Source organism: Protopterus annectens, chromosome 8.part1, assembly GCF_019279795.1.
Source record: "Protopterus annectens isolate FY-2018-M chromosome 8.part1, PAN1.0, whole genome shotgun sequence".
NCBI lineage: Eukaryota > Metazoa > Chordata > Ceratodontiformes > Protopteridae > Protopterus > Protopterus annectens.
The window spans coordinates 117,717,669-117,740,935 of NC_056742.1; the positions used below are offsets into that span (position 1 = coordinate 117,717,669).

General features: G+C 35.0%; 1 protein-coding gene across 1 annotated transcript in view; it reads left to right on the forward strand.

Annotated features, from left to right (window-relative positions):
* The window catches only part of LOC122810104 (uncharacterized protein KIAA0513-like), a 240,531-nt gene that overhangs the window by 22,668 nt on the left and 194,596 nt on the right, over positions 1 to 23,267 (forward strand). Inside the window, exons 2-3 of the mRNA XM_044081580.1 lie at positions 13,944 to 14,017; positions 22,170 to 22,240. Of these exons, the coding sequence (XP_043937515.1) occupies positions 13,944 to 14,017; positions 22,170 to 22,240 (145 nt within the window). The remainder of the gene's footprint in view (positions 1 to 13,943; positions 14,018 to 22,169; positions 22,241 to 23,267) is intronic.

Here is a 23,267-nt window from a genome sequence, read left to right on the forward strand (position 1 = left end):
GCATTAGAAACAGGAGTCTTGGCGATGATGGAGATAGATGCTATATGTATATATAATTATCTTATAGAGGAAAATAGAATAAAAAGAAGTAAAAAATAAAAAGCAATAAAAAGAATTGGACAGGAATTTGAATAGGTATGTAGAATATATGATGTGAATGTGAAGCAGACACAGGACTGAAAGGAGAAGAAAGAGGACACACGTAGAGATATAAGATATGTAAACGAGAAAAAAATGCTAAAGAGAAAGGAGTATAATAGGAGACGGTAGTAGATGTAAACCTTGAGATGGAAGTTGAGGAGTGCTGTGAAAGAGAGGTATAACTAGATAGTTATAGCCTCAAGGGTGTAGATGTGGATAGTATAATTTGAGCTGTGGCTGTTGGTTACAGGTGAGGGGTAGCAGAATGACAGGTTGCTTGAAAAGGAAGAGGAGGAGTTATGCACAGGAAAAGGAGGGTTCTGTATAGTTATAAAACTAGGGATAGTGGACGTGGGTGGGATTTGGAGGTAGGGTAGGGGGAAGGATTGAGCCCAAGCAAAGCGGGCTGCACCAGCTGAAATGGCAAAGTAGTAAGGAAGGGGAGAAAAAAACTATCTATAGACTTAAATGTGAGCAAGGTAAGAAGTCGTATGTGGTAGAAAGAGTAAAATTGTAATGTCACTAGAAAAACTGTTAGGAGAAAGAGCAAGGTAACAAATAGCAGAATGTGCAATATTAGCGTCATAGTAATTATATGGGGGTTAGAAGAAAAAGTTTCAAAGCAGGGGGTTAACCAGGTGTGGGTGTAATTAGTAGAAAAGCCTGCCTTAAGAGATACTAAATACTGAATTTTATTAGTTTTATGTTTCAGTAAAGGAAAGGTCACTATTTATATGCTACAGACAGTATAAAGAAAATTACCATGGAACTTGTTAGTTCTAGTGGGAGTGTACGTTCTCTACAGAAAATCCTGCCCTATTTATTACAAAGGAATAGGATAACTATGTTAGGCATGACAGTAAATAACATACATTATTAAAATGCCTCTCTCTCTCACTCTATTGGTTCTTATTAGTGTCAGCATGCACATCAAACAAAGCCCTGGATTGGGATAGTACAAGTCAGTTACATAAGACGTGTAGTGCACATAGTGTGAACAGAAGGTATGTCAAATTGAGGCTGTAAATGAGAGAATTACTCCTGTGCGAATAACCACAGTATACACTAGCAGGAGCAGAAGGTTACTTTTGGGTTAACCAGCTAGTATAGGGTTGTAGTATCTGTGCTTACAGTCTCTCCAAGCAGTATAAGACAGTATGTACATAAAAAAAAAATAAGCAATAGCAATATTCTGCCTCAGTAGTTAAGAAAGGTCATCTTGGTGTACTGAGATTGCTACAGATCCATAACAGCTCCTGCATCCTCATGCCAAAGAGATAATGGAGCAATTCTCAGGGTTTATTTGCATTGTCATGTCTGACTAGGTCAATAAAGTATACAAATGTTCAAAAACAGAACAGGAAGATATTTATATTTTTTAATGTTTTCAGCACTTGGAATTCTCATAGGTCCTTGAACCAAATTGGTAACCGGTTACATAAGTGTAAGAAGAGGAGCTACAAGGCACATCTTAACATCAAAACATATGCCTTTGCTTAGCGAGTGTTACAGCTGTCTGAAATATTAAGTATGTGATGGAAACTTTTTTTCAACAGAAATCCCTCCAAGGACCACATATCTCATCAGATTTAACCATTCTTTGAAGTTCTGTAGTGGTTATTCTCCACAACTACTACTCTTTTAGAGCAGTTTCCCTTATGCAACATTCAGTTAATGCCTTGATTTTTGCATTGCTCTGACTGCAGTTTCTTTCACAACTCTATGGGTGTGATGGGGATTTCTGGAGAAACCTAGAAAAAAATACAAACCAAGTTTTATCCCCATTAAACATATTCTCATAGGAAACATTGCTACAGGTTTTGAGTATTTCTACATTTTATGCATTCCCATGAGGCCCAGACAGCATGCTGAACTGTGGGAGACTTTTATCTGAAATTTCTCCAGCAAAGAAGGAATTTATAACTTTGTTTACTTTATCTATTTTGGATTGAACTCTATGTGGATTTGCAGGGAGAATGTCTTTAACCATTGGGAGCCAGAAGCCCTCTTCCAGCTCCTAATCATTTTAACTCTAGACCATGAGATGTTTTGGATTTGATTCTTTTTTTTTTTTTTTTTTTGTCTGAGAAACAGGGTTACAACTTCCAAGGTGGTGTCCTTAGTTCTGTAATATAAAAACACCAGTGGAAGAACCGTTATCTTTGAGTTCACTTATCCTGCTGTAGCTAGCTCCGTGCAGTTGCCTCACATGTACTGCTTCCCTCTCTTTACTTGTTCCATAACAAAAAGCTTTACGTTGCTCTAACTTGCACTATCTTAAATTATTTCAGGGTTGAAATCTCTTTTCATTATGCATAGGCCTAAGTGTAATTTGGAATGACCTTCTTCAAGCTGTCTTATTTTTCTTTCTTCCAGCCTATCTTTCCTTTATCTCCTCAGACCCCATAATTGTCCCTGGACAATTTGGTTTGCCTCACACCCCTTTTCTCTTCTGTCTTCTAATGTATTTATGCTTTATTTTTTTATTATCCCACAGTATTGCTGTATGCTTTTTGCAGCCTTGCACTGTATACTTTAAAGCCTAGTATCTCCATTATCTATTTGGTCTCCAAAGCATTACAAAGTCCCATCCCTTTCCCTGTGCAATGACAGGATGATTTCTAAAATCCACTTTCTTTGTTCTGCACCATTTTATGTTGTGTAATATTCAGCTATGGTGTGATTACATCCCCCAAATCAGTGTCAGTGGCAAAAGTAGCACAATTACATTTGGTGTAAAAGGCAGAGCATTCTATTCTCACACCATGTAAATCATTAAGCCATTCACTCCAGTGGAGCTCAGGAAGTTTGCACTGTAACTTCAAATGGGCGGAGCTTAAGCCTTTTCACAGAATCAAATTATGCCCTCACATTTCAAACAGATGTTCTTATCTGTGGAACCATAAGGATTATGAAAGTAGTATCAATGGCGAACTCTTCAGCACTATATTTATAGTGGTAGTATTCTTTAGGTTCTACATCTTAAACCAAATTTTATAAGTCACAGTAAACAAAGTGACTATTACATTTGTAATATTTTGTAAACAACTTACAATATCTCGGCAACCACACAAGTTACACACATACCATCAACAGCATTTTATTCATCTAACTGAGAGCTCTAATATGAGGCTAAGGAGTTCTGTTACTCAGTTGTTGAGGTATTTAGAAAAATGGGAAAATATATCTATATAAGTTAATATAAAAAAACAATAGCTGATGTATATTTATCTGCACTAGACAGAGGTCAAATATTAATGCAATTGAGTTTGCTATTGTGCAAGCTTTAAGACTAAATCTTTTAAAACCTTGTACATAGCATAGTTTTGGAATTATTGATGCAAATACAAACAAGCAATATTTGATGCCTGGAGGCATCAGTAGGAGTTAACTGCAGATGCACCTAGAGGCATCACTCAGATGTAATGAGGTAACTGACACTCCAGTGCAGCTTAAGTGGGCTGCTGTTGTCCTTTGTGTTGTCCTTCAGGTGAGATGTTAAAGCTGACTCCATCTGCTTGATCTGAAGGTAGTTCAAGTGTATGTAAAAGATCCTACGACACTTACTGAAAAGAGTAAGGGTCTTTTATTTATATACAAAAAAATATTATTTACAACACATATATATGTTTACAAATATTTACAAATGTAAAAATATATAACTCTACAAATAAATTTACACATAGTTATAATTTCCTTAAATCATACTAATTTTTCATCCCTGTTGGACCCAACCCCTTTTTTCATAACCATCTGATTTCACTTTATTGCCAAAATCCATTTACCATTAAACATAGTTTCATTTATTCTTTTATTTCCTGTAATCCATATAATGTAAAATAACTTTTTATCTATTCTTTCAACATATTCTTTCCTTCTCTTTCTAGAACATCAGTATTTAATTATATCCATGTTTATTTTATCTACTTGTTATTGTTATAGCTTAGAAAAAATAAATTCTTTACATAGTTTTCCCCATAACTTTTTTTACTCTTACATTTCAACATTTCAAAAATACATGTTCAGTAGTTTTTTTTCTTCTTCTTGACAGTGTAAATATATTCTCTCTCTTTTCTTTATATATGGCATATTTCCTTTTACTGGTAATTTATTATGATGATGTATTTATTAACAGTCTCCACAAAAACTTTACATTTTACTTTCTAATTACACCATTTGCTTCTTATTTTGTATAGCTTTAATTTTTCACTTGTTGGGTTTTCCCATGGTTTCACATAGTAATGTTTTATTAAATTATTACACCATACTTTTCTATATCAGTTTTTATTTTCCACAAATTTTTTCTAGGTAACATTTTATTTCTTAATTTATACACTTTCTATTTTACTGTTTTTTTTTGCCATACCTTCTAAATTTATTATACTTAAATTTATACAGTTTTACTACTAAACTCTCATCTTTTTCATTTATCCACTTTAATACTTTCTACAATGTTAATGAATCCACATATACCACTGTGTTAATTAGCCCTAAACCTTCTTCCTATTTTTTTAAATACAAAACAACTTTTTTTTTTTACTGGGCTTAGTCTAGAACACCATATAAATGAAAACAATACATCTGCAATAATTCCCTTTCAACTACTGTTGGCAACATAGATACACTTGCTGAGTGTGCTATTTTTCCTTTCAGTAATACATTTATCAAATAAGCCTTTTTTCTGAATAGTAATTTGTGTTATCCAGAAAAGAAATGATTTTATTTTTTTTTATTGAATTCTACTTACACCCTTATTCCCACATTTTATACCTAACCAAGAAATTTAATTCATTGTAAAATATATACCCCCTGTCTTTACTACATCACCTAAAGTTTTACTTTTCTCTTTATTTAAAGCTATTTATATCACCTCTGTGCACTCATTTGTGCAAATTACTTTTTTATCCAAGTTTTGTTTTTTTTGCAGTTATTATAATGTCATTTGCATATGTTAACAGAACTTGGATTCTTAACCCTTCAAAAGTTTTATACCCTGCCTCCTTCATTTTGTAATGTATTTCACATACTATTACATTCATAACTAATGCAAAGCATGTACACCTCATTGAGTATCCCTGTCTTACACCACTCTTTATACATACCTCTTGACTTCACCAGCCATTTACAAGCATTTTTTACTTTATTATTGCTATGTGTTGACATGCATGATTTCTTAACTTTCTCAGTTATACTTGTATTCTTTCATTATTGCATGTCCAAGAGCATCAAATGCCTTATTAAGGTCTCCTATCATGATTTTTGCTTCTTCTTTTCTATTCATAATATTATCCACAATTTCTGTAACTATCATTAATAATTCTTGACAACCCTTCATCTTTAACTACATATACTATCTTCCATAATATTTTTCCATTTTAGTTTTAAATTTCTTCTGTATTTTTTTTTGTAAAGATCTTGTAATTATTATCATTCAGTACTATCTGTCTCTAGCTTTTTGTCTATCTTCCTTCTTCCATATGAATGCAATTATTCCACTACACAATTCTTTATAAATAATACCTTCATTTAACCATTTATTCAGAATCTTTAAAAATACATTTTTATGTCACTCCCTTAAATTTTAATACATTTCATGCCCTATTCCATCTGGCCTTGCATCCAAATCTATATTAAACTTGTCCTAATACTTTAGCACACTCATATAAAAAAAAAACTCCTTTTCCACCTCTTTATTCTCTTTTTCTGTTGACTTTTTTACTTTCTATTTTTTGCTACCTTCTTTTTTCTTTAAATATTTCTTGTTCATATTGTACTACAATATTTATAATCTTTTCCGGAGTTATTTCTTTCTCATTTTACATTTTTTTATTTCTCTTGCTACACTACTATCTTCCTTTACTAATCTGATTAAGTAACCTGAAACTTTTATTTTTCCTTGTAAGAAGTATCTTTGCTTATATAACAATTGCATTTTTTTTCATATAATTATTTTCTTTGAAGTTCTCCAGTGGTTGTGTTCTACAACTACTTACAGTTTCCATCATTATGTTCTGAGTTTGCCAGTGCATCATCATATGTTATTTTACATTTTTCTTTTTCTACTTTTCTAACATCATATTGTACCTATAAAAATATATTTTTCTTTAAATATACCCCATTCAGACCAATTGTTATATGATGTTCTCATAGTAATATGATCTTTCCACAATTGTATTATAAATCTCTTTGCTTCTTCATTCCATGCTTTCTAGTTTATCCTTTTTATTCACTTGCCTATTTTTATGTATTCCTCATTTTCCTTTACCTCTTGCCATATTGCAAGATCAGAAAATCTGTTTCAAGTACCTTTCTTCCTCCTATAATTAAACCTTCTAATATTGTAAAATAATCTATTTCTGACTGCAGTGGTGGTGCTGCGGTAGCGTTGTCACCTCACAGTAAGATGTTGTCCTGTTCGATTTTCAGCTAGAGCATCTTCTATGTGGAGACATGCGTGAATGGGCATACCTTCATTGAAGGTTGTGCGTCAGGGCTGGCAACTCGGCATGTAAAAATGTACTGCCCATCATTAGTGGACTGGAGTTCTGCTGTGGCGACCCCTAATCGGGAAAAGCTGAAAGGCACAAACAAACATTCCCCTTTTGTAAGTCCATGAATTTTTGTCCCAAAATTTTAACTTGCCATATCTTATAACTGGTAACATTTTATATAATTTCTTTTTTATGATTGCCTCTTAAATCACAAATAGTCTCCTGTTATAATATTCATATTTATGACTACATAGTGTAAAATCTGATGAAATAAGCTTTCCCTTTCTTTACAATTAGTATAAGCATACAGTGTAATAATTCTATATGCTGTTTTATTCCATTTTAAATCTACAGTGGTTAGTCTTCCCATTTTTACTAAATTTTAAATATAATATCTTCACTGTATTTCTACAGAATATGGCTGATCCAGAATACCTCTCATTTCCCAAATTCCAAATTCTTTCCTCCCCATAGTTTCTATGTTTGCAATCTTTCTTCATTTGTTTAAAATTGTGCCTTCTAATATAATTACATCTACATCATCATTCTAAAAATCCCTATTTTTCTTGGTATATTCTTAATACTATTAACAATTATAGAACACACTAAAATTTTAATTTTCCCCTTTCCTTAGATTCACGTCTTCATAATTTCATAGCTTATTGCTAGATTAGCTGGCTTAATGGACCATTCTAAGATGGACAATTTCCCTCCCAAAAATGAGAATCAAACACTGTACCTTGTATCTGTGAGTGAAACACCTTAACCATAATAGCAACCCCAACTATTGTACACACACACACACACACACACACACACACACACACATACACTTTTTCATACATTTTCCTTCTTTTTTTTTATTTTTCACTGATTCCTTTAAATTTTCTTTGTGTTTTACCCTTTATGTTTATACAATTATTTTTTTTCTTTTAGTATCTCCCAATTTGTTTTCTTCATCACTTATTTCAGAACCTTCTCATATGTCCTCTGTATTATTTTTTTCTCATGTAATTTTTTCTTTTTCCTTATTATTTCAGTTAACATTTTTTGAATCATGCCTCATTTCTCCACAAATATAACATTTTCTTTTATCACAGTTACTTATCAAATGTCATTTTTTCCACAAATAAAATGTTTTGGGTTGTCCCCAGTATTTTACAACACTCTTGTCCCCCTCTACATTTATCGTGCTTGGTATATGTATAGTTTTTTCTCATTCTATTTTTAACACAAAATTACAATCCCATCCATCAGTCCATAAACCTCTTTTATCATAAACTTTTGTAATGTCCAATATTTCTGTTCATAAAGTTTTTAAATCTCCTTTCAAAGTCAGTCTTTCCATCTTTGCTCGAAATTGTACATTCATTTTCTTTTTTGTTTCTGTTAAATGCTTTTATCAAGTAAAGATTCAATGTGTTAGTTTCTTTTTTATATTCTCCATGAAAATGTTCCATTGAGAAAAAACAGTCTCACATATGTCAGAAAATGTCTGTATATTAATAAGAATAAATGCTATTGCCTCATTTGCTTTTACACACAGGAGTTATTAAATTGTCCCACACTTCATATGTCTATTTCTTTGTCTTCTTTACTTTGAATCTTTACACATGCTTCCATTTTTCATTTTCTTCTGCCTCTTTCTTTTCTGCTATTCCCATTTTGCCTTTTTTTTACTTTCTCTGAATATATTTTATTTTCATTTTCACCACTATTTTTAAGGATTGTCTCTGTATCCTCCTTTAGTGTTTTCTCCATAATGTTTCCCCCGGGAAACTTCTTCATTTTTTGGCTCACTCTGCTTCACAATTTCTGTAAGTAAATCATCTTGCAACTCTGATTGGAAGGTTTTAATTATACATTCGTCATTTGCCGACTCATCTCCATCAAATAGATTTCTTTGAAACAACTCCTCAAAATCCTGCACTCATTCTCAGGTCTCGACATTGGTTTTCTCCATTTCTCTCATCACTCCATTACCTCTTCTCTCTCAATTTGCCTCCCTATTTCTCTGGGCTACCTCCATGTCTGGGCCACCTCTGTGCCTGAAATGGAAACAGGAAGTGCTCATGCAAAATGGATCCCACTTGCAACACTGATGGGTAGGGGAAGTTTCTCAGTGCCTTGTCAAATTTCCCCCAGTAGTAGTTGTAGTATAAATATCACCTTGGGTCTCCCCATAAGAAAGACCACTAGCTTAGTAGGACTAGCCCAATCAATGAAGGATAAATAAAAAAAAAAGATCACTTCCTCCTCTGTTCTTTGTAAAGTAACCCTCAGGAATGCAAACTTTCTTTGGCATCCTTCTCAAAGTGCATAGGCATGTACATTTTATGCAAAGTTCTTGTTGCTAACCTCCTGTCCATGATGCTACTTTTGTCACGTCTCTCCTAATACAAAGGTGTTAAACAGGCCTGAGCACTGAATGCACTGCTTACTGACTTTTCTTTTGACAGTTCACCTGTTGCAGCTATCTTCTGCTTTCAGTTACAGCTCACTATTTTGGCCCCAGAAAGATGCCCTTCAGTTTTTTCACAAGTGTAGTTGATGGCAAAGAGCACCACATCCAGAATTCTACCTGTACTCCTCAGCAGTGACTCAATCATAAAATTAAATAAAGTTGGACTGGCAAGATCTCTGATATGAAGCAAAGAATTACCATTCGGAGACACCATCATGCTATGCAGCAGCAGCATCTTTTCTAAAGTCTTTTCTGGAAGGGAAATGACTCTAGCAAATATTTGATTAGCTGGCTTCTTTGTGCAGGGCAGCCTCATCACACAAGCTCTAGTACTGCAGTTCCATTTAATTGACTAAGAAAAGATTATTACATTTGGTTGTAGTGCCCCATACACCACTGTTTCTCCTTTTATGACCATAGGAAACTGCTAGTCCCCTTGTTCTTTTTTGAAGACACTTTATTACTTTTCTTCCAGCCCGTCTTTCATCATTTTATGTCCATATCTACTCTACTTTCCCATTCTGGTACTCTCTCTTGTTACTCTTGAGTAAGTACCGAAGTGAAGAACTAATTCTGGAATTTGTGTTGATATACATAATGTTTGAACTTGCCATATTCCAGTCCTTCACATTTTTATCAGCTTTGTAATTATTTTGGCCTTCCAGATGAGCTTTACTTTACATGGTGATGTACTTTTCATGTCCTTAACTTCTCATCCTTCATTAGGTCTTAACTCCTTTCTTTGATAGCAGGCTTTACTGCATTGTTTACCCATAATTACTTGTCCTTTTCCCATACTTCTGATACGATTCTCATCCTCACTCTTTCTTTAATCCAGTCCCAAACCTCATTCACTTTCCTCAAATTTTGTTTCCCTTCCATATTGTATACTACCTTATTTCCCTAATTAGTTGATCTAGTCCTCCTCTTATCCCAGATTTCACTTTTTGTAGCACATTTCAGTATTAAGGATGATGAAATATTCAGTGATTTGATAACTGTTGCCCACTGGCAGTTGCACATCAGTTACTATTAGCCCTTATCTTCCAATTTTGAAGTAGATCTAGAATGGTCTCCATCCCCTTTGGGGGAACCTCACTGTCTAATAACATTACCATCCACAACAATATTTAAAGTCATCCTGTTTACTGATCGTAGATACTGCCACTTAAAACTCGCTGCTGAACATTTAAGGACCAACCTTGAATAGTTTTGTCCTGTTTGCCCATCCATTATGTCTGTTTTTTTTGTCTGTAATTGTCCTTTCTTCATTTGTTGATCGTTCTGAAAATGTTCATATAAGTCACTGAACTTGACAATGCACTTGGTTCAAAGCATCTTGATGAATACATTTTGTCTGAATTCATTGCATCATGTGAATAACCCTTTTCCTCAATGCAGTGATCTCACAGGTGATTATATAGCAAAGGGATGCTCTTTGCCCCAACAGATCCTCTTTTTTTACTGTCTTTCTTTCAAGTAACATTTCAATGACATATATGTTAGAATAGCATTTGATGCACTGCCATCTCATCACCATGTGTATTTCTGTCATTTCTGTACATCCTGAGTTTGTCACTATATCCAAGACCCTACTTCTCCTTTGCTATGATTATGTTGTACTTGCTTTGTCCATGCCTCCATACACGACAACTTGGTCTTGACATTTTATTGCACAGGCCTACTAGCATATAAGAAAATATCACTGTCTACTCACTATTTCCTGCATTGTTCCTTCACTGAATTAAGTACCGTTATACCCTGTTCGCACCTTTGTCCCCCTTCTGTCTGACAATGATGTCTGATACTCCCGACCCATTGCATTTCAGAGATACTCTAGGTCTCATGTACTACTGTAACTCTCCATCCTCACTGACTAGGCAAACGTTTCCATACACATTCCTTGGATTCTTCATGCATTTCTGTAGTCGCTTTCCAGACCATGACCTTGCTCACAGTAGCACTTTCTCGGCCACTCGTGGATTTCAGTAATTCTCTCCGTCTTTCTTTGTCCTTTGCACATGGCATTGGCAGCACCTCAGCAAAGGTTTAGTTTGCTGTCTCTTGTTCTTGTTTAGTTTTATTGGTACCCAGATGATGAACCCCATCTTGCACAATCAAACAATCAAACAAGTTTTACCTCACCATGTTTGGGTCACTTTCAGAACCACATGACTTGCTTTTCCTGTTCTGAGGCACAATACTGCTTCCACCACAGCAAACATTCCTCCTGCTCCAGTACCACGTATTATGAGATTTCCAGTCTAAGTACATTAACTTCAGCATCAATACACTCTTCGTTCGGGTTATCCTCTTTACCTCTGCCATTTTGTAGTGCCCGCACCATTATTTCCGGTTCCATTGTTTTAATTACTTATACTGCTTTGTTTTTCATGCCCTGTTTACTGAGAAATTTCCTTCCTGTCATTATCAAGATTAAAGGTGGGCAAAATTTGGAATTTTAAAGGAGAGCCAAGCCAGAGATGAGACAAGGGTCTGGCTTGGTTCTTAGAGGCCAGTAAGAGCTGAGCCAGAACAGGCAGTTGGAATAGTAGCAAGTTAAAAATAACTATGTCTGGAAGTCCAGAGGAGATTATTTAAATAAAAAAACCTACAGCTATTGACATTGTTGGTATGCATAAAGCCACCCCATTCACTGTGCCCAGCTATAGTTCTGCTGACAATGAAAAATGAAGAAAAAAATATAATAATCACAGCATATAAGCTCACTGCTGTATAAGCAGGAAGAGGAATGTTGCCCTGGCAAGTGGAACAAATTCATTTTTCCCCTTCTGGTCTAATAATGATTTAGTGCATAGTAGTTTCACTATGCTTTGTAAGAAATGGTCAAAAAGCCCCAAGTAAAAATTAGATTCACTGCCTAAGTGCAACAACAAAAGCCTTATGAAATGATGGATTTTGTTATCTTTATGGAAAAACAATATTTCAGTTCACTTAAGGCAGCCCACAGTACAAAACAAAATTTTAATAAGTTATTTGGTGCAAAACACGCACAGTGTCCCAGTGGACTGTGTTCCTTCTGAGAAGGTAAACCACCTCTGCCGGTGAAGTAGCAACAAAATAGATAGTGCCCTCCGACAAACAATAGCAGCCATCATTTCCCTTTGCTCTTGTATATTGCATGCCCCCAAAAATGATGGACCCTTTCTGTACAGTAATTTCTCACTGAGAAAAGAATGAAACCTAAAGGAAATACAGTAAAAGCTTGCTGTTTTAGCTTGTGATCGGTAAACATGTATACTGCCATTAAGTCATAACAATTTTATCTGTCGGCAGTGATTATATGATGACTTTGTGCTCTCGTGTACAAGATGCCTCTACATCCCTTCCCCAAAAAGACAGCCCGGTTCTTTGCACATCTATGATGCTTGATGGTGAGCCAAGTGAAAGAGAGAGAATCTAGTACTACTACTACAGTAATGTAGTATTTTGAACAATTCTACTAAAGAAAAATATCACCCCCAAACATACATTAAGCACCTCTTGGAAATTCACAATTCAGCAGTAAGCTAAAGTCATGGCAGCTGTGATACTGGAGCTTTCCTCATTAAAATCAAAGTAATACAAAAGAATTTTGCTCTTGCTGTGCTTAGCATTGGTTTTGCTTTCCAAGCTCTCCTGCTCTGTCGCTCTTTCTCCCTCTCTGTCTTACTGAAACAGGCTCCTCTTCCTCTGTGAACATGCAAGCATTCTGGATAAAGGAAATAATGCAACCCTCATCCTAAAAATGAGCTGCAAATGTTTTTAAAAAAGAATTGCCAACTATAATGTCTTGCAATGGTCCACTTGCATGAAAAATGTGTAAATCATTTTCCTTTTTATCCCTGTGGCAAGTGGCACTAGTCCCTTTGGTATTCCAGCCATACACAGTGCTTAGATACACAGACCAGACCTAATAGAAAGCATTCTCAGCCTCTCCGCCTGCAGGTCTGGTCTACAGCAGTTATTCAAAAAAAAAAAAAGAAAAAAAAAAAGAAACTTGCGATTGTGGCTTGGCCGTTTAACCTGCTTGATCATGTGCCAGAGCCAAGCTTTTACTCAGGCTTTGGCTTGCCTCCTCTAGTCATGATGCATAACAGTGCAGACGCTATAATGGAAGGAACAAAGATGTGTTTCTTAGTCGTCAAGTATTCTGTTGTACATAGCACATGACCTGAAGGGGGAAGCATTCAGAGTAACCTCTAATATTCTGCATGTATGGAAACACAGTAACAGAAAACTGCTTTCAAACTTTTTAAGCTCTATTTGAAACTATTTAAAAGTGAATCATTTTGACATATGTGCATGTGTTTACTGGAAAAGTCCCACTGTGCTGGAAGTCCTTTTAAAAAAGTAATAACCAGTATCGGTAAACATTGCAACAAATGTTATAGAATATACAGTACGGTACAGTGCAACACACTACATATAAAATCCATTGATAAAACAGACCATTGGGTAATGCATGCTCATGAGTTAAGGAATACAGTGGAATATTGCACAGTGGTAGTTGATATTACTGTAGCAAGTACTGTATACATGAATCAGTGACATGGTATATACTTAATGCAGATGGCAATTGGCAGTATAGCATCTTATTAATATAAAATGTTAATATCCAGATACTTGTTGAAACCCTGTAGTAGCAATTTATTAACAGCATACAGTTTTTAAACTTTATAAGCTGTATATTAACTTATTTAAAACTGAACATGAAATGTTACTTGGCATTCAAACATTTGTTGAAACTTGTATTTTCAATGTTATTGGCACCATTTCACTATAGAATGCTGTTTTAGATCAGAGTGAAGTTTTCTAATTACATGAAAATCATCTTTTCTCAACAGCGCTGCAACTCCAAATGCGTGTCTGAGCAAACCTTCTTTCGGCTGGTTCAGTCATTTGCAGTGGTTCTCTTTGAGTAAGTGTTGGAATAATATCATCATCCTTATTTTTACTTACACTGAAAATTGGTTTATTTTGCTTTTTCAGAGATGTGGAAACTGCTGTTCATGTAACTTTGATTTAAACTGTTGGTTGTTTTATTAAAAAAAAGTTTTTTCGGAAAATGGTTTAATTTTTTTTAACTAAAACCATGCATTTAATTTGTTCTGTAATGATACCAGATATACCCTGGTGACTTTAATGCCCACTTGCAGTGAAAACTGTTGTATTTTTTTACTTTGAGGAAAGGCAGCTGTTCATACTGTGTAACATTATAGTGATCAGAACAGAAATTATAGCAATACAGTTATTCTATGTAACATTTCTATGTGGGGATATTTTAATTTACTTGAGTAGTAATACCTAAACTTAAAAGAATGTTGTCAAACTTTGCCAAAGATAACCAAAAGCCATTGCAGGATAAATATTTCATTTCCCTTAAACATTTGATTTAAGCAGAGAATAGAATGTTCTGTAACCAGTAGAGATGTAGCTAACAATATCCCTTTGCAGATTTCATTAGACTTTACTGCAAAACTGTAATACCATAGGGTGGTTAACTGATCGAAGAAAACATACTTAAAACCAGGTCTGAAACCCTGTATTCTCAAAATATAACACTAAGAACTAACAGATTATTTTGTGTGGCTGAATTACTGCAAAATAAAATAATTAACAATAAAACATGCAGTGCAAGGAATCTGTACCCCTGTACCCCAAATATTCAGGTCCTCCCTCGTATAGCCCCCAGGCATTCAGTATGCAGACTCCATTATCCCTGTATAATTAATAACATTTTTACTGTACTGTACTATGAAATGTAGTGTGATGATACATTTGGTAACAAAATTGTAGCAAATGTAAATGGTGTATTGGTTGGTGAAGTTGAAATAAAACATAATATTGGGATGTCAGTTTAAAAATGTCAGAGAAAAAGAACAGAAGCAAAAAAAAAAAAAAATAGTCATCCCTGTAAGTACAATAGTTTTTCCACTAGAACTCCAATTAAAGGTCTGCCATTTTTTTCTTAATTATAATATGGACTATATATTAAATCAAATAAGACTTTTATTGTCTGTATCATAGCTGTGCAGCTGTTAGCACTGTTGCCTCACAGCATGTGTTTCTTCAGTGTGTCTCTTTGTTGGGGTGCCTTTTGTGTGGTGAGAGCACATCCTGCCTTTGTGGTTCACTGGCTGCTTTGACTTCCTTCTACTGTCCAAAGATTTCCTGTAAGTGAATTGGTGATCCCTAAATTACGTGTGTGTGTGTGTGTGTGTGTGTGTGTGTGTGTGTGTGTGTGTGTGTGTGTGTGTGCGCATTATGAGTGTATGTTTATGTCAAGCAGTGGGTTTCAGGAGGAGCTTCTATGCCTTGTACCACAATGGATGCTGGAGTAGACTGGCTGTACTGCCTCACTATTCTGGATTAACCAGGTGACCTGCCAGTGAGTGAATAAATGCATAAAGATGATAGAAAATGAAGTTGAATATCTTCTAGCTTGTAGTATGACAGTGGTTATGTTCAACATCATTTAGAAAAGTTGGCAAATTAACAGAACATTTTCAAGTATATAAATCTGACTCTGTGCCTCGCGCTCTGGCTCTGTGCATGTCTGCATATATATGCATGCATTAATAGAAAAGAACAGTGCATTGTCTGTTTAATGTAATGAAATAATGATTTGTGTCAAATTACATCCTATCCTAAGTGAAACTAAGGGTGAAACATTCAGAAAAGACACAAAACATAGTTATAATTTAAGTGCAATGTGCTGTTTTGTAAAATATGGATGGGAATACTTGTAAAAATGGGAATATGAAAAAAATATACAATATAGAAATTAATTAATGGTGCTATAAAGGGAATCATAGCTTTTAATCTAAGAAGTTTTCTGTAGTAGGTCTTTACTATAAAAATCTTTGGCATAGTCCTCCATCCAGTCTCTGTTTTTCTCAACGTTTTTTTTTTTTTTGGGGGGGGGGGGTGCTTCAGAAAACTACCTTCATCAGATAGTTTTACAAAGAAGCAGTCTTCCATTATTCTTGTAACTATGTCATAACTGTTCTAGGAACATATCTCTCAACTGTCCAGACATTTGTCTCATATTTTTTGGACTGTTTCTCATAAAATGGCAGTTTTTTTGACAAATCACTGAGGATTGAAGTCCGAAAATAATGGCAGACATTTGAGTTTCAAATTTCATATCCTTGAGAAAGGTCATGCTAATGCAAAAGCTATTCTATCAAGTTTGTAAGAGCAGTATTTAAAAAGTATCCCTGTTTTTGGGCCTTTGTCCCCCATTATTTGTGCTTTGTCTAGATTTCTTGCTTTAAGAGGTTGAGAGGTGCATCTAGGAATCTGGATTTTGAGAAGTTAAATGAAGATAAATCATTTTATAAAAAATAATGTAAACATACAGTATACTCTTAAGAATTATGTTTAGAATATTGGAGTACAGATAAGGAAATGTACCTTTATTCTACAGCAATGTCTTTTGAGTTGGTGATTAATACTGATCCTGATCTAAGGGCAAGTGAAATGGCATATTTTGTTAGGAGAATTTGTAGATGTTTAATGCTAGCCTTAAAATGAGAAAGACAAGGACATTCACATTCCAGAATGGGGATTAGTGCATGATTTTCAAAGGCATGATTCTCAGAGGCAAGGCTTGACTCTTGTGAGGTGCTAGGTAGTTTTGCTGTAATTTGCACTCTGAACATGTGTGTTAAATTGGATGCACAGTTCTGTCTTCATTCCCATTTGATCCCAGTGATTTGGGTGTATTTTGGAAATGTTATTACATTCTCCTCCTGTGTGCAGTTTGACTTTTTATTTTATTTTTACTTATTTTGCTTATTTATTTTCAGCATTTTTTGTTAAAAGTCTGAATTTCATTATTACTTTAATGCATTTCCAGACTAACTTAATCATCTCTTGGAGCTTTAATATTACCCGCCAAACTGATTTGTTCTTATTTCCGTATTTCTTCCCAGCAACATGCATATTCTTTTTCCCTTTGTACATTTTTAAAAATATCCCTTTGTACTACAGATTTTGCAATGTTTCTTGTTGTGCTTATAGCCATACGAAGTACATAAGGCACACATTTTAACACTGTTTGTGCACTTCATGCCTTTCTTTGTTGTCTCCTTTAGTGTTAAAACATGCTTTCACTTTGTCATTTGTCCTTTTATTTGTATGACATTTTGTGCGTTACAAATTCATTTCTTCTGTGTTAATTGTGTGTTTGTAATTTTCCTCACTTTGCACGCATCCATTGGGTCTGTGTCTCTAAATAACGTCTGCTTTGCATTATCATTTCTTGTGCCACATATAGAAGGCCAGTCTATCTGTTATTAATGAATCATGCAACTCGCTAAATTTAGTTTTGGCTCATTTCTATATATTAGTAACACAAACATCTGTAGGACCTTGTGCTCCTGTAAAGAATAAAATGAAAACACATGGCAAGTTCTTCTTAGGATTACTTGAACTTCTCTGTTTTTCTTTTGTCTTGCTCCTCTACAGAAATGTGCAGACTGTATCATTTCAGGCATCTCACTTATTCTGCTTACACTGAGGAATAAATTGAGTTACTTCATCCATAGCTTCCATCCTTTCAGCTTAGTTGTCTTTTGGTGAATGAGTTTCTGGTTATTTCAGTTGGCCCATTTTCCTATTGGGATTATACTTCTGTATATCTATATGCATAAATTCTTGAAGACAAGTGTATTGTCTTTTACCTTCAAATATATTTTTTTAGTTCTAACACTATGGATAATTTGTCAGAATACTCCCAAGAACAACACATAAACTGCAGATGTTTGATTCTATGAGATGTGAACTCTTTATAGCTCAATTATCTTGTCTGACCACTGGGCTTATTGGAACAACATAATGAAGTCGATCTCCTGTGCCCTTCCAGAAGAATAAAAAAAATCACCGCAAGTTAACTCCCTATTCCTTCTTTATTTCTGGAAGCTAGGCAGCTTTACCACTGAAGTAGAGCTTTTGTTTTGCCAAATCCTTAACTTTGGGGATCTGTATCAATGCCTAAAGAGCAATGCAGGGGTTAGAACTGTACATACTGCATCTCATTATTTTCCCTAAAGAGTCATTATGCTTACATTGCCAAAATGTTAAAATTACCCTGATGTTCTTATCCACAAGGTTAGCCCACTGCACAGTGTCTGTTATGAACCTCACGTGCCAGGGAAAAGTGGTACTCTTCAAAGCCAAAAACTGTATAGTACAAATTTCAAGTTGACAGCACAGAAGAGTAAATTTCCAACTTGTTAATGAGCTGCTTTCTGAGGCAAAGATGCAGGGTGTGAATCTTTTCTCTTTCATTTAGAGCTGGGGGTTGAAATAATGGTTAACGTGTTTATCTCACAGGAAGGATCTGTACTAAGACATTTACTATTCAGCATATACTTTTCTGATCCCTAAATCAAAACTGGGGATCTTTGGTTAACCAAATCAAATCCCCTTCTAACATACAGAAGCTGCAACTTGAACTTGCATGTGTTAAAGCATGCGTTTTCAGAAATGTTTTAAAAAAACCTTTAAAAAGTAAAGTGCAAAATTGTCATTTTTACATTTAGTAGTACAAAACCACTTACTTGCAGCTTAGATAGCATCCCACCCCAAAATGAAGACGTGAAAGATCTTTCAACATGGTTAGACAATATATATATTTTTAACAGAGAATACTGGAAGGGAAATGGTTAAGCTCAGCTCAGCTAACCTTAAGAAAAATGGTCTGAAATTAAATGAGTTGGTTTAGGCCATAAAGATTTTATCTCACAGGTCTGAATGCAGCCAGAGACGCAATGTCTGTGAAAAGCCTGAGCTGAGATTCTGCACTGTTGTACTTAGTTGCAAACTAATTGCTATCCTGGGGTGCCAGAGGGAAGAAATTTGTTAGTGTTCTGCAAGTTGGGCTGAAGTAAACCTTTGTTTTACAGTTTCACTCATGTATAAGTAAACCCAACCAAGTGCTTGTGGATCACAGCAGTTTCTGCAGTTGCCAGGTCACAGCCAGTAGGAAAGGATAGTGTGGAAACCACAGATTCACACAGAGTTAAGTGAATTGTATTTGTGTACTTTCACTAGCACTGAAATTGTATTTGAATAGGAGTAGAGAGGAGCAGGTTCTTTCTGGTTTTGGACACTCATCCTTGCTTCCTTTCATCTTGCCTTAGTTTTAAGTAGCTAGGAACAGTAATTCAGTCAGTAAAAAAAAAATGCTATTTTCCCGTGTTTTTTTCTGTATTCTGTAAATTTCTATTTTTATAATCTGGTATTGATTATTGAAATATTGGGTGTTATTGTAAATAATAGATATTCAATTTTGATTTGGGTAAGCAAAGAGGGGTAGCTAGCTAAACAACACTGAGACGGAACATTAATTAACCTTAATGTTGTCTTGCATTTTAATGGTGTCAGATGAAGTTAACACTTGTTTAACGAAAGCACTCACATTTTATTTGTTTTTCTTGTGGATTTTTATCATTAAATACACCTTTGGTTTATCATCACCTGAGTGATTTGTGCCTGTGAAACTCTTGCCTGCCAGCATTTTTATTTATTTAGTTTGTTTTGTTGCTTCTGTTTTTTTTTTTTTTTTTTTTTTTTTTTACATTTAAGGCTTGTACCTTTAAAAAGTTTTGAAAGGCAGTCAGTCAGTGTCAGCTGATTTTGTCATGTGACTCTTTTTTTCAAAGAGAAAGTCATAGATTGTTACAAGAGATTCTGGTGAAGTATTAATGAAAGATGCAAGACAAAAGCACTTAACTGGATTTTTGTTTTCATTTTTAACTGTTAAAGTGATTATTTATTGTATCTTGGGGCATGCTTTACTAGCTTGCATACTTTGTTTTCAATTTATCTGTTCAAAGTTGGTGTGTGTCTAAAGTAGTTTGGTGTTTTTGTATGTTAATGTATTTGTCCTGGTTAGTAGTAGAGATTGCTATCAGTTCTTGTGCATGGAGACCTTAAATTGAAAACATAAATAAGCTGTATGAGAACAGCCTCCCATGTATAGAAATAAAATACAGATTTGCAATTCCCATATAAAAATACATAATGATTAAGACAGAATAAGTTGCAGAGAGTAACTAAGTAAATTAATCCCTTGTGAGATTCAGTTTCACTGAAAAATGTGCTTCCATGAGCAGCTTCCCATGACCCACACCCTCATAGCAGAGGATATGCTGTGAATTGTTAGCACTAAGACCAGGATTTAAACTGCCCTTCCTATATCTTGAAGGCTGCATTGGTTTAAAAAAAGGTTATGGCTGTGAATGCGTTATAAACGGATACATAAATATATAAGCAAATGGTATACACGTTGCATGAAGACCAATTTCTCAAGGACCTGTCTTACTATATTAAATGAAGAGGTAAGCCAGAGGCTGGATCTTTATGAGGCAGTGAAATGTTTAGGAATAATGATGGGGAAGATTCCACAAATTAAAAACATTGGGAGTGAAAGAAATTAAAGATTTTATAACAAGATGAATAGAAAACACTTACTTGACTTTAGAAATGTAGGATCTAAACTACTGACACCAAATTTAGCAAAATAGAGGCAATATCTAGGGATTTTATTAGTGAACTAAAGTAGAGTAGATTTTAATGGCAAATTGGGTAGTACCCCAACAGGAAGGATGTGGGGTTATGGGGGTGGAATTTAGAGATGGTTGGATGATTGGTAAAGTGAGGACAGAAATATGAGATCTGCTGTGATAGCTAGGCCCATCTGACAAAATATTAATGAGTAAAAACTTTTGGCAGACTTTATTTCCAGACAGAAGTTTCTAGCGATTTTTATTTATTTATTTACTTATTTTTTGGCATTTGTTTCCTGGGATGATCCCGCTGGGCCATTAAGAGCCCATTTTCAGTGGAGGCATGGGGAGAAAAGCTCATAAAACATAGAATAAATAACTGGTCTATATCATATCACTGAAGAGGCGTTACAGCGAAAGCCTCTTCATTGACACGTACACAGCGAACGCACAATTGGCAAACACTGACATCAGTGATTTCTTTCCCTGGGAAAGAAATCGCTTGCCTCAAAACATAAACATATTACAAAGATAAACTGTTGGGCTTCACCCCCCCCCCACACCCCCCAACTAAATATACCAACTTCAAGATCTCATTACAGTGGGAAAATGGCAAACTTTCAGGGATGGCGAAGCAATTTCTTTCCAAGGGAAAGAAATTGCTGATGTCAGCATTCCCGGTTTTGTGCGTTTGCTGTGTATGTGTTGATGAAGAGGCGTTCGCTGCAACACCTCTTTGAGTATTTCATATAGACCCCAAATAATAATAATGTGAACATTTACACAGAAATATATCCTTATACAGAGTATATAAAATATATAGAGGACTGCATGTTGAGATTACAAAAAGTAAAAAAAAAAAAAGTGAAAAGGGAATAATATGCAAGAATTTACATTGTAGCTATAGTTAGGATATCTAAAGAGACTTAATTGACGGAGACATTTGAGATGCAAGTATATACGGGAGGAAGATGTCTGTCAGGTTATGAAGGGAGGATTAGTACAGGCTTTAGTTTAGTGAAGGCTTTGAATAAGTTTTCTGCATTTGCTCTGCAATTTTATGCTAGTTATGGGCAATGTGCAAGTTGTTTTTCATTTTTTTTTAACTTCAGAGATTTACATGCATGGGTTTATTTACTTTTTTCAGATATCATTATTGAGATGAGGCAAACAGAAGATGCATCTAAATTTGATAAAATTTGCATTTCAGGTCTTGAAATGAACTCCGTGTAAATATAAAGTGACATGTAGCAACTAGCAGCAAATATATAAGTGTACATCTTATGAAAAATGGAAAACATCCAAAATATGCTGATTATAATGAAGACTTTTCCTGTACAAGTAGCAATAAATTGTGGTATATAGTGTGAAGAGAATTTGAAAAATAAAACTTGGTTTGGGATTATACTCGGTTACTTTGTTCATATAATGGTTTGAATTATAATCTGATACTCTGGGGGAGCTCTAAAAATGTCTTATCCCTTTCTGATGCTCACTGTATTGCTAGCTAGTGTTTATGAACTGATGAATTGACATGTTTCCATGTAAATGCAGGTGCCACCAGATGGATGATTATGGACCGGCCAAGAATCTCATGACAATGTGTTTCACCTACTACTATAATGGTAAGATTTGTATTTTTCATTTCAGGGTTGCCATCACAAAGGGAAAAAAGTGAAAATGGTTGTGTTTTATGTTTTTTCATATGTTACATCCATTTTCCCTTAGTGCTTCATTCTTCAAATTCCACATGACAGTTCTATCTGTTATGAATTTTTGTTTTCATATCTGTGATGCAGTTCATATGATTCTAGGTTGTGATGCCATTTTCATGGCTGTCATTTACTGATCCCAACCTCTACACCTCCCTGACCACTAAAGGGGATAAACAACACTGTTCTTTTGAAGATGATAGATGCACAGTGAGAAGCAATCATTCATCTGGCCTGGAATGATAAGGTACCTCATGCTAATGAACCTTCATATCGTTGCACTGCTGACAGGAGGAAGTTTGCCCAACATACCCTTTACACTTCCTAGTGGTATGGGCCTTAGGCATTTTAAATCTGGCCAAAGTGCTCCCTTTGTGCTAGAAAGAATTCTGTCAGCATTTTTTGATGGATATTACTTGCACTGCTGCTCTTAACTGTTCCTTCCCTGGTGGTGTTTTCTGCTATTCTTCATTTGTTGTTTCAATTCCAGGTAATGTGCCCAGTACTCTTCCCATTTTCCCCCATTCAAACTCATTAAAATGTTTGTTGTTGAAGTTTAATACAGCATAAAAATAGTAAGGCATCACAGCTGTTATGAGATTGTATATTTTACTACGGTATACATTGCATTTAGACATTTTGTTTCAGGGATAGTTCCAAAGCAAACATCTAAGGCGTCACTGCTCTGCAGGAAACAAAGCGGTTCAGAGGAATAATAAAAGAGCAGTTAAGTCTAAAGCATGCAACAAAATACAAACAAATGTTGAAGTATAGAGAAGTGAAGGTGATACAGAAGTACTTTACAAATTAATGTATGTGGCACCCTATCATCTAATATAAAGATATTACAGAGAATAGTAGCCTTGAAAATTAAATTGTGAGAGCACTCTGAGGATCTTTGTCATTAGACCCGCTCAGCTATTCCTCTAAACAAATGATA